Genomic DNA, 12,500 nt, shown 5'->3' with positions numbered 1-12,500 from the left:
TGACCATATATACATATTATCAGCACCCAAACCCCCTCTATATCCAAGCTGGGACCAGAGAGGGCCAGGTAATGGCTGCTGATGACTCAGCAGATAGACCTATAGGCTCCCCCAAAACCCCTCATTGTTAGCTCACAAGAATGTTGAGAATGCAGCGATCAAAGAAACTAACGAGTTTGAGCGGGACTGGAACCCCAGTATGGCATTCACCAGTCAAGGGCGTTACCAATTAGGCCACCACCACTCTTATTTTATTCCACAGTTCATTATTTATTACCTTTTAATCTGCTGGTTAGATATGTTTACCTAATGCAACACCTGTCCCATAGGGTCTCTAGAGTTAAGAGCACTGATGATATTATCAATATCATTATTATTATTATTATTATTACTTGCTAAGCTACAACCCTAGTTGGAAATAGCAGGATGCTATAAGCCCAGGGGCCCCAACAGGGAAAATAGCTCAGTGAGGAAAGAAAAAAAGGAAAAATAAAATATCTTAAGAACAGCAACAACACCAAGACAAATATTTCCTATATAAACTGTAAAAACTTTAACAAAACGAGAGAAAGAGAAATTAGATAGAATAGCGTGCCCGAGTGTACCCTCAAGCAAGAGAAACTCTAAACCAAGATAGTGGAAGACCATGGTACAGAGGCTATGGCACTGCCCAAGACTAGAGAACGCTGGTTTGATTTTGGAGTGTCCTTCTCCTAGAAGAGCTGCTTACCATAGCTAAAGAGTCTCTTCTACCTTTACCAAGAGGAAAGTAGCCACTGAACAATTACAGTGCAGTAGTTAACCTTTGGGTGAAGAAAAATTTAGATGTGGATAAACTACAGTGACATTTCAAGACTTGGAAGGATTTTGAATATTCCCGTTCTTGACAAGGATACGCAGCTAGGAGGAGGGAGTTTATTTTAATGTATGCTTAATGAAAATACCAAATGAATGCCTTAATGAGAGTTACTATTGCCATTATCATTCTAGATCAGAAAAACAGCAAGGATACAGTTAATACTAGCCTAATGAATCTAACTTAATGGAATAGAGAATGAATACCAGGCTAGTTTGGTATTTCAAAGCTAAAGGGTTGACTTCTCCTTGTCAGTTTGGTTTTCAAAAGAACTGAGGCTTCTCTAAGCAATTTCAAACCATTATTTCTTGGATCTTGAGAAAGCATTTGACATTACCTGGTAAAACAGCAGAATTAGATAGGTTTTATTAATTTTTAGACTACTATCCTGTCTGTATGTAGTACAAGGTTTGCAGTTAATTCTAATAGTCTTGCCTTCGCCATCATAAGGTTCTATAATATGCATTATTCTAAAAGTTTTAATCTAACTGTGAATAGATTGTAGAAATAATCTTCCCAATCAGGCAATTGAATTAATGGAACATTAGAAGCTCAAACTTTTAGTGAATGTATTTATGTTGAACAGGGTGACATAAGCTTTTTCCATAGTTTATATATCACTAATCTATTTTAAAGCTGTTACTGATCTTAAGATATTTTTTATTCTTTACTCATTGCTTCTCATAAAGTTTATTTCCTCTCCTCACTGGGCTATTTTTCCCTGTTGGATCCTGGGGCTTATAGCATCCTGCTTTTCCAACTAGGGTTGTATCTTAGGTAGTAATAATGATATGAGACAGATTCATAAAAGTAAGACTGGGAAATGTGCTATTTATGCCTTTTATTTGGGTGGAAGAAAATCCACAAGGAAATATCTGTAGTGTTAAATGTTTTGCCATAGCTGTGAATGGTATCAGAGAGGGAATTTTCTGTTATAAGTAGCTCTCTCTGTTGATAATTTGGTAATATAATGTGCTAGCTATGATGACACATGATCATTTGCAAAAGTTTATTAAGGACATCAGTGTGTTGGCAGATAAGGATTATTTTAAATTATCTAAATCTCAGACTGCGACTACGGTTTAATAGATGTAGACCTACTAAAGTAGTGCCCACTTTAACTTTAAAAGTTACTATTACCTAATGAAAAAGAATTGAAATTCATAGGTATGATATTTATTTGTAATCCCACATGGTCCAGTAACATGCATCCCTGATAGTAAAGGTCACAAAGTCCTTAAATGTTTTAAAACTTATATCTGGGTTTTAGTTAGGGAGCAGATAGTAATTATTTTAGACTATGATTCCCTATGTCAGTCAGAGCTTGCGTATGGCCTTCTAATATATTCTTGCAAAAGTAAATTAGGAGAATTGGATGTCAATCCCAATATGTGCCTTAGAATATGCTGAGTTTCATTTAAAACCTCTCCTGTTGAGAGCATCTATGTGGATACAGTACCAACGAATTACTGCAAAGGGAGCAATTGGGTTTGCAGAATCTGTACAGAATTAAATATTGGCCCACTAATCTCACCTTTGATATTTTTAGAAATGTGGGAAACACTGAGATTTAGTGAGTCAAGATTATCAAAGCCTTTTCAAACTAGACCAAAGGAACGAGTAGATGAAATTTCTCTTAGGATTCAGAAATTTCAGGAAATCAATCAAGCTGGTATCTGGGTCTTATTTAAAATATCCATGTGCTCAAAATCACTCTCAAAGAAAATCCAAATTCCTAACACATAATGCTGGTCGTAAAATTCAAAAGAAGGTATTTAGAAACCGAACGAAGTCTAAAAACATTGCTGGGTGTGCACTAGTGTTCAGTAATGAATTTTATTTAGCTAGGTGTTCTCTCTTATATACTGCAGAGATTACAGCTTTGGTTAAGTCTTTGGAACTTCTTTATGGAACTACTGTACTGTAGTTGAAAACGTCTTGTCATATACTGTGAGTAAATGTGCGTGAGACATTCCCAAAGGTCTTAAAACCCTGCACTTATAGTTCAGAAAGCTCAAAATTGGCTGTTTCATAGATCCTGTTGACACAAAACTGTTCCTTTTTGCTGGATTCCCTCTCATTGGAATTTGTAGTAATGAGGTAGAAAACTGAGAAGCAAAAGGAGCTGCCTAAGATAGTAATTACTAGATTGAAAGTGTTTCACACATTGATATTAAAATATCTCCTAGGTCTTATACTTCAAGGAATTTGTGAGAAAGGCCACTTAGTACCAAAAGTAAGAAATATAAAGCTTCCTGGCTAAAATTACTTCTTGGCTTACAAATATTTGTAACGACCGAAAATGCCTGGGAGGACATTCAGCCCCCTTGTTATCGTGTTATCCCACGGTTGAAGCATTAAACAAAAGTTAGTCCAATATAAGCCCAGTGAAAGATGGAGTTAGGAAATATAGAAATTTGTCCATGTTATCCGACGGTTGAAGCATGAAACAAAAGTTAGTCCAATATAAGCCCAGTGAAAGATGGAGGTAGGAAATATAGAAATTCGTCCTAGATACAAAGACAAATGATGACGAGGCAATAGTTAATATGGGGGAAGAATATTTTTTAGATAATGTTTGCCAGAATGTGCTCATTGTTACCGATTACTGTTGGTCAAACACATTCTGGTGCAGTGCTCAAAACCTATTTTATCAACGTAGATAATAAGACCTTGGGACCATCCTGATGATAAATCTATTGCTGATAAATACCCTCAGGGGATATGGGAATTTTTTGTGAAGTTTTAATTTCTTAACTTATGATATTTAGTGGCAGTGGTAGGTCATTTTGTTAGAACGTTTTCCTTGAATTGTATTTTTAATCAAACTGTTAAAATAAGATTAAAAAAGATTTGAAGATCTTTACTGATCCCAGTTTCAGACCTTTGGCCAAATCTTATAATACAATCCAATCCAATACAAGTGGAAGTTCTTTATTTTCAGTTTATAAACTAATACAGTTGATATTGAAACACTCATATATAAATCTTTTATTAGCTATGAGTGTTAAAAAACTAATCATAAGGATCCTACAGTGAATGCTTTAACGAAATTGCCTTTCAAAATTTAAGTTAAAATATGAGAGTTGGAGACATGAATATTATTATTATTATTATTATTATTATTATTATTATTATTAACTGCTAAGCTACAACCCTAGTTGGAAAAAGCAGAATGGTATAAGCCCAGGGGCTCTAACAGGGAAAATAGTCCAGTGAAGAAAGGAAACAAGGAAAAAATAAATATTTTAGAATAACATTAAAATAAATATCTCCTCTATAAACTATAAAAAAATTCAACAGAACAATAGGAAGAGAAATTAGATAGAACAGTGTGCCCGAGTGTACCCTCAAGCAAGTAAGAACTAATTGGTAAAAGGGAACAATAGTTGTATATAAGGTGTAATGAATAAAATATATATTTAGTAAACATTTTAACTTTTTTATGGATTTGTCTTCTTTGCATTCACAAATTATTTCAGAATGTCCTATTTATGAAAGGATGATGAAATGCCGCAGACTATATTACATAAATTATTAGCAATGTTATCAATATAGAATGATAAGATCAAGGATATAACTCACCTTCATTTCGAGGGACTGGAAATATTTGAGCCGTAGAACTAAGCAAGATATTGAGGATCAGGGAAACTTCACTGAAAATATACCCAAGTCTGGCCATTTTCCCTTATTCACCTTTTTGGGTAAAGAGTGAATGACTTGTCTGGTTTTATCTGTAAAAAAAGAAATTACTTGTTCAGTCCTGCTAATATACATAATTAATGTTAGAGTCTTCTACCCAAAGAAACCAGTTATGATAGTCAAGTCTGCATGTAGCAACTGCACAGTATTATGCAACTAGGTTTTTTTTATGGACTCATAAATTTACAGTAAAGAAAATTATATCTAGTAATGAACTACTTTTTGCTCTGACCCATACACAGAAAAAGTAAATGCAATATGGTAAAAAGAATGCATATAGATTATATGATACTAACAAGAAAGAGGTCTATAATAACGTTAAGCATCCTGTGCAGAGGAGAAATATTTTTTATATGCCACGTGTTGTTATTACGTGCATTTGCATTGCAAAGTACAGTATATCAACTTTCCTTCGCAAACCTCTGAGTAACAATGAACATTTCTGTACATAGGTGGTAATACGTAACAGTATGAAAGCTAACATTTAAAACAGTACCCCACCTTAGGTAGTCAAACACTGAATTTTGTGCCATAGTTTGTACTAGTGAGCAGGTGTCAGAGAATAACTCGGCCGGTAATTGTTGAGGCCACAAATGGACACCTATTTCAAAACAATGCCTGTGTGGAAATCTCTGTCACCAGGAGTCATAGCCAATAGGGAGCCAAGTCTGATATCATATTACCACGTGCTGGTTCACGTGGTAGTACAGTAATGATAATGTAGTGTAGTAGATTAAAAGCATATTCTGGAAATATGAGTATCCCCACGTCTCACTTTCTCCTTCTGATAATAGGTACTGTATATGCCTTTCATTGTGCTATAAGGCACAAAGCTGTTCTGTATAAAAATACTAATACAATGTACTTTATATTTTTTAATAACATGATACTGTCCAATGTTATTATTTTATTATTATTATTATTATTATTATTATTATTATTATTATTATTATTACTTGCTAAGCTACAACCCTAGTTGGAAAAGCAGGATGATTTAAATGGACTCAATACAATATTTATACAATATTTGATATAAAATGTATAATAAATATTTTAATATATAACTCAGGGACATGAAAAGGTTCAAGATTCTTATACACACTCTCTCTCTCTCTCTCTCTCTCTCTCTCTCTCTCTCTCTCTCTCTCTCTCTCTCTTTAAAAATGGGGGAAAGGTCATGGAATGTAATGATTCTCATAATGTCATAAGTTTGATCTCTCTCTCTCTCTCTCTCTCTCTCTCTCTCTCTCTCTCTCTCTCTGTAAAAATGAGGAAAGGTCATGGAATATAATGCTTCTTTTATTGTTGTTAGTGATCTCTCTCTCTCTCTCTCTCTCTCTCTCTCTCTCTCTCTCTCTCTTTAAAAATGGGGAAAGGTCATGGAATGTAATGATTCTTATAATGTCGTAAGTTTGATCTCTCTCTCTCTCTCTCTCTCTCTCTCTCTCTCTCCTACCTTATGAGATTAGAAATTACAGGATGGGGAAGAGGATTTCGCTGTATATATATATATATATATATATATATATAAACACAATATATTGCTCAAATAGAAAAAATAAATTTCTACTTCATACTTGGGATCGAACCCTAGCACCTTTCTAATGAAAGGCCAGGTCGCTTCTTTTACGGCTTCTGGTGGCATGGTTGGAAGCGACCTTGCCTTTCATTAGAAGGGGCTAAGGTTCGATCACAAGTATGAGGTAGAAATTTATTTTTTATATATGTATATTATATATATATATGTATATATATATGTATTTATATATATATATATATATATATATATCCAACTATGTATTCACTCATATATGGTTGACCATTTGGTTTTAATTTCAATGATTATACAAAAAAAAAATTTGGATTGCAAAAATAAAAGTTAGTAAAAAGGGGGAAACTGAGAAAGAGAGATAGCTATATAGTTACATTTAAAGAGTATATATACTGACTGTATACTGTATATTGGATGTATATAGATATAGATATGTATATATAAATATATGATTATATATACAGTATAGTTACATATATGTATATATGAAGATTATATAAATATATATGTATATATATATACATATATATATATACATATATATATATATATATATATATATATATATACTCGTATATATACATTGATAGATAGATGGATAGTTTGATAGACAGATATCTGTGTATACGTACTCACACACACACACACTCACTCACTCACTCACTCACTCACTCACTCACTCACACATATAATTAAATCAGTCAAGAAGCTCGGTAGCACTCACAATTCTAGTTGGTCATTAAACAGCATTTTTTCCCGCCGTAGTTTTACCTTGGATTGTTAGTGTTCCTTGTCCCCACGAAACTGGAAGAAGAGCATGTTCTTGTATGTGTTTATTTATTGTTTTTATTTGTTTTTGGTTTTTTATCATAGCAACATAATGTAATACGCAGATGTATTTTTTTACGGTATTATTACAAGCTTCGATGCAGGCAATTTTGGAGAAAGACGAACCGGTGGAGGTTCGCGATCTCAGAAAACTTTTTTACATTGTCTTTCTTCTTGTAATATGTGGTCGAGTCCCTGATTATCATATTGCTATTTCATGGTCCCTTGTTACCTCCGGTTTTGATCATGTCAGATTATCTAAGAATTCTCTTGGAGTTAGGTGTCCATTTGTTCAAACTAACAAGAATAATTCTGGTAACATTGGAATTGAATGCTGTATAAATAGGGCTCGTCGTGATAGCATTGGAATTGAATGCTGTATAAATAGGGGGAGTCGTGATAGCATTGGAATTGAATGCTGTATAAATAGGGCTCGTCGTGATAGCATTGGAATTGAATGCTGTATAAATAGGGCGAGTCGTGATAGCATTGGAATTGAATGCTGTATAAATAGGGCTAGTCGTCATAGCATTGGAATTGAATGCTGTATAAATAGGGCTCGTCGTGATAGCATTGGAATTGAATGCTGTATAAATAGGGCGAGTCGTGATAGCATTGGAATTGAATGCTGTATAAATAGGGCTCGTCGTGATGACATTGGAATTGAATGCTGTATAAATAGGGCGAGTCGTGATAGCATTGGAATTGAATGCTGTATAAATAGGGCGAGTCGTGATAGCATTGGAATTGAATGCTGTATAAATAGGGCTCGTCGTGATGACATTGGAATTGAATGCTGTATAAATAGGGCTCGTCGTGATAGCATTGGAATTGAATGCTGTATAAATAGGGCTCGTCGTGATAGCATTGGAATTGAATGCTGTATAAATAGGGCTCGTCGTGATAGCATTGGAATTGAATGCTGTATAAATAGGGCTCGTCGTGATAGCATTGGAATTGAATGCTGTATAAATAGGGCTAGTCGTGATAGCATTGGAATTGAATGCTGTATAAATAGGGCTCGTCGTGATAGCATTGGAATTGAATGCTGTATAAATAGGGCTAGTCGTGATAGCATTGGAATTGAATGCTGTATAAATAGGGCTCGTCGTGATAGCATTGGAATTGAATGCTGTATAAATAGGGCTCGTCGTGATAGCATTGGAATTGAATGCTGTATAAATAGGGCTCGTCGTGATAGCATTGGAATTGAATGCTGTATAAATAGGGCTAGTCGTGATAGCATTGGAATTGAATGCTGTATAAATAGGGCGAGTCGTGATAGCATTGGAATTGAATGCTGTATAAATAGGGCTCGTCGTGATAGCATTGGAATTGAATGCTGTATAAATAGGGCTCGTCGTGATAGCATTGGAATTGAATGCTGTATAAATAGGGCTCGTCGTGATAGCATTGGAATTGAATGCTGTATAAATAGGGCTAGTCGTGATAGCATTGGAATTGAATGCTGTATAAATAGGGCTAGTCGTCATAACATTGGAATTGAATGCTGTATAAGCGGGGCTAAGAATGTAGTATAAGTAGGGCTCGTCGTGATAATATTGGAATTGAGTGCTGTATAAGAAGGACCTACTCGTAAAAATATTCACGGCTTATTGTAACACAATGTTCACTCCCGAGTAGAAACATACTATTTTTTTTTTTTTTTTTTTTTTTGTTGTTGTGAGTGATTGTTAGGTTGCTTGAAGGCGATAATGAATCATAAAGAATGTTACTTTAAATCGTTTAAAGTTTATAAGCTTTAAAAGCCACTCATGAATGGCAGAGGCAAGAGACAGTGATATTGCCCTATCGAGCAGGACAATGCCCTAGAGACTGACCATATACACATATGATCAGCGCCCAAGCCCCTCAACACCCAAGCTAGGACCAAGAAGAGCCAGGCAATGGCTGCTGATGACTCGACAGATAGACCTATAGACTCCCCCAAAGCCCCCATTCTTAGCTCACAAGGAGGGTGGGGTTACTGCGACCAAAGAAAATAACTAGTTTGAGAATGACTGGAACCCCAGTTTGGCGTGCACCAGTCTGGGACGTTACTAATACATTCGTTGTCTTCGTTTTTTTCGTTTAAATAATGAAATTTTATATTTTTCTTGTTTTTTTTTTCACATCTATTTCAGAAGGGTCCATTATTCAGGATTTCGTTTTTGTTTCCTTTAATTTCATTTTTCTATGAAATATTTATTACTTCGACTTTGACGGCTGCTTTTCCGGTCCCATACAGCAAAGGAACCCTTAAGTATAGAGGAAAATCCATTATTACACATATATTGACATTATAGTGAAATAGTCAATAAATAAACCTTGCAAGCTTACGAAACATGCTTGATTTTTTAATAGGTTCCAATCAACCTCGGGTATAGGTTGATTGAAACCTATTTAAAAATTAAATATATTTCGTAAGCATAATTTTTTATATAAAATATGCTAGGTTTATTTATTGATTATTTCACTATAAAGCCAATTTTTCCTTGTTTCCTTTCCTCACTGGGCTATTTTCTCTGTTGGGACCCCTGGGCTTATAGCATCCTACTTTTCCAACTAGGGTTGTAGCTTAGCATTTGATAATAATAATAATAAAAATAATAATAATAGTAAATGTGTAATATTGGATTTTTCTCTATCTGTTAGTTTAGTAGAACTATAATCAGAAGGATAAATAATATACAGAATATGTTCATTCCCCATAAAAGGAATGTTGTTCTTGGAGAGGATGTTTAGCTGTGCTTTTGACATTTAGCTTAAACTGTGTTCAGAATCGCCTTTTGATAAGTTGTTATCAAACTAATAAGTCTTGCTATCTTTTAAATTCGTATATGATAATTTAACTTATGTAGAATAAAATTAATTGTAATGAATAGGTTATACCATGTTATATATTTTTATAAAAATGGACGTTTTTCTGGGCTTATTTACGTAACTTATATTTGATCTATAAAAAGTTGGTTTCCTGGCAATATCGTATATGATGATTTAATTTATTTAGAATAAAATTAATTGTAATGAATAGGTTATACCATGTTTAACTTATGCAGTAATAAAATTAATTGTAATGAATAGGTTATACCATGTTATTTAATTTTGTAAAAATGGACGTTTTTCAGGGCATATTTACGTAACTTATATTTGATCTATAAAAAGTTGGTCGCTGGGCAATAAGTGTCCACGCAGGCCTCGAGTTTACAAGGACGTGCTTGTCCTCTGTGATTTGTGCTATTTTCATAAAATCCCTGACAATTCAGCATGGAGTTGAGTATGTCAGTGAGACAACTGCATATTAAGGCAGTTGATGACGTAATTCCATTGATAAGTAGGGCTACCGTTGATTTTGTTCCAGGAATATCTTGATTTCTTTGTGTGACTTCTTGAGTCATTTCATCAAAGTTATGCTGATCTTTCAGTGTCCAAATGAGTCGATAATATATATATATATATATATATATATATATATATATATATATATATATATATATATATATATATATATATATATATATATATATATATATATACACACACACACACACACACATATATATATATATATATATATATATATATATATATATATATATATATATATATATATATATATATATATATATATATATATATATATATATATGGCTGAAAGGAATATCTAGATTTCTTTGTGTGACTTCTTGAGTCATTTTATCAAAGCTACGCTGATCTTTCAGTGTCCAAATGAGTAATAGTATATACGAAATCCATTAATTTTTATGACTGAAGATAATTATTGATTTTAGAGACCAATTCATATCAGATTCTCGATTTTTTCAATGACATACTTTAAAGTTCTTAGCTGTTATAGCAAGTTTTATTATCATTATTTTATTTGTTGAGGTAAAATTAATGGAATTATAGTGTTTGAGAATAAGGATTGCAGTTTTACCTGTTTTGTACTTGTGTGTGTCAATATTCCGTTAGTCTTAGACAGTAGTAACTGCGTTACTGTTTATCTCTCGTTTGTATCTTATTTGTTTTTATGAAGAAGAAACTAAATAGTATTTTTAGTATTATTATTATTATTATTAAATGCTAAGCTACAACCCTAGTTGGAAAAGCAGCATGCTATAAGCCCAGGGGCCCCAATAGGGAAAATAGCCCAGTGAGGAAAGGAAATAAAGAAATATGAAATATTTTAAGAACAGTAACATTAAAATAAATATTTCCTATAAAAACTTTAACAAAACAAGAGGAAGAGAAGCTAGATAGAAGTGTCCCCGAGTGTACCCTCAAGCAAGAGAACTCTAATCCAAGACAGTGGAAGACCTCTGTATTATTATTATTATTATTATTATTATTATTATTATTATTATTAAATGCTAAGCTACCTCCTCTTATTAGAAAAGCAGGATGCTATAAGCCCAGGGGCCCCAACAGGGAAAATATCCCTGTGAGGAAAGGAAATAAAGAAAAATAAAATATTTTAAGAATAGTAACATTAAAAAAATATTTCCTATAAAAACTTAAACAAAACAAGAGGAAGAGAAGCTAGATAGAAGTGTGCCCGAGTGTACCCTCAAGCAAGAGAACTCTAATCCAAGACAGTGGAAGACCATGGTACAGAGGCTATGGCACTACCCAAGACTAGAGAACAATGGTTTGATTTTGGAGTGTCCTTCTCCTAGAAGAGCTGCTTACCATAACTAAGTCTCTTCTAGCCTTACCAAGAGGAAAGTAGCCACTGAACAATTACAATACAGTAGTTAACCCCTTTGGTGAAGAGGAATTGTTTGACAATCTCAGTGTTGTCAGGTGTATGAGGACAGTGGAGAATCTGTAAAGAATAGGCCAGACTATTCGGTGTCTTGTGTAGGCAAAGGGAAAGAACCGTAACAAGAGAGAAGGGCCCTATGTAGATTTGTCTGGCCAGTCAAAGGACCCCATAACACTCTAGCGGTAGTATCTCAACGGCGGTTGGTGTCCAGGCCAACCTACTACCTTTGATGTGGTATCAAACGCGATTTACTTCAACTACTACTACTTCTTTTTCTTCTTCTTCTACTTCTCCTCCTCCTCCTCCTCCTCCTCCTCCTCCTCCTAGTTTTTTTAACGAAAAGGTGAGAATTAGAGCGAGGTAAAAGCTAAAGACTGGTCAGCTATACGTAAAAAGAAGACCTAACAATGAGTTGTCATCGTATACTGAAATTAGTAAATGTTAAACGATAAAAAAAGAAAGTTTTCTCGGATTGAATATGTAAATTTAAGATTCTATCGATCCCTTAAACTCTCAAATTATGCATTTTAAACTCGATCTTTTTAGTACGATGTTAGTTTAGCTCATGAAGGTTTTTGGTCTAGTCCAAGCAGGAAGACGAATAATAGTTCTAAAACACTAAAGGTTATTTGTTTAGCATAGATTTTTAGAAATTGCGTCCAGAAATTAACGACGAAGGTGTTTAAGTCCAAGCAGGAAGACGCATAGTAGTTCTAAAAGACTAGAATTATTTTTTAGCATAGATTTTTTGAAATTGCGTCCGGAAATTAACGACGAAGGTGTTTAAGTCCAAGCAG

At 33.9% G+C, this 12,500-nt stretch overlaps 2 protein-coding genes across 5 annotated transcripts in view; one reads left to right on the top strand and one right to left on the bottom strand.

Moving 5' to 3' along the window:
- The window catches only part of LOC137658407 (DNA-binding protein SMUBP-2-like), a 157,011-nt gene that overhangs the window by 81,956 nt on the left and 62,555 nt on the right, over positions 1-12,500 (top strand). The window lies entirely within an intron of this gene.
- LOC137658408 (alkaline phosphatase-like) overlaps positions 1-12,500 on the bottom strand; it is a 71,324-nt gene that overhangs the window by 21,805 nt on the left and 37,019 nt on the right. For all 4 annotated transcript variants that reach the window (XM_068393095.1, XM_068393096.1, XM_068393098.1 and 1 more), the window contains exon 2: positions 4,442-4,590. In XM_068393095.1, coding sequence (XP_068249196.1) covers positions 4,442-4,538 — 97 coding nt within the window. In that variant the 5' untranslated portion in view covers positions 4,539-4,590. The remainder of the gene's footprint in view (positions 1-4,441; positions 4,591-12,500) is intronic.

This window comes from Palaemon carinicauda, chromosome 19 (assembly GCF_036898095.1).
Source record: "Palaemon carinicauda isolate YSFRI2023 chromosome 19, ASM3689809v2, whole genome shotgun sequence".
Lineage (NCBI taxonomy): Eukaryota > Metazoa > Arthropoda > Malacostraca > Decapoda > Palaemonidae > Palaemon > Palaemon carinicauda.
Note: the sequence above shows the minus strand (reverse complement) of the source record. Positions and strands in the feature narration are given on the sequence as shown.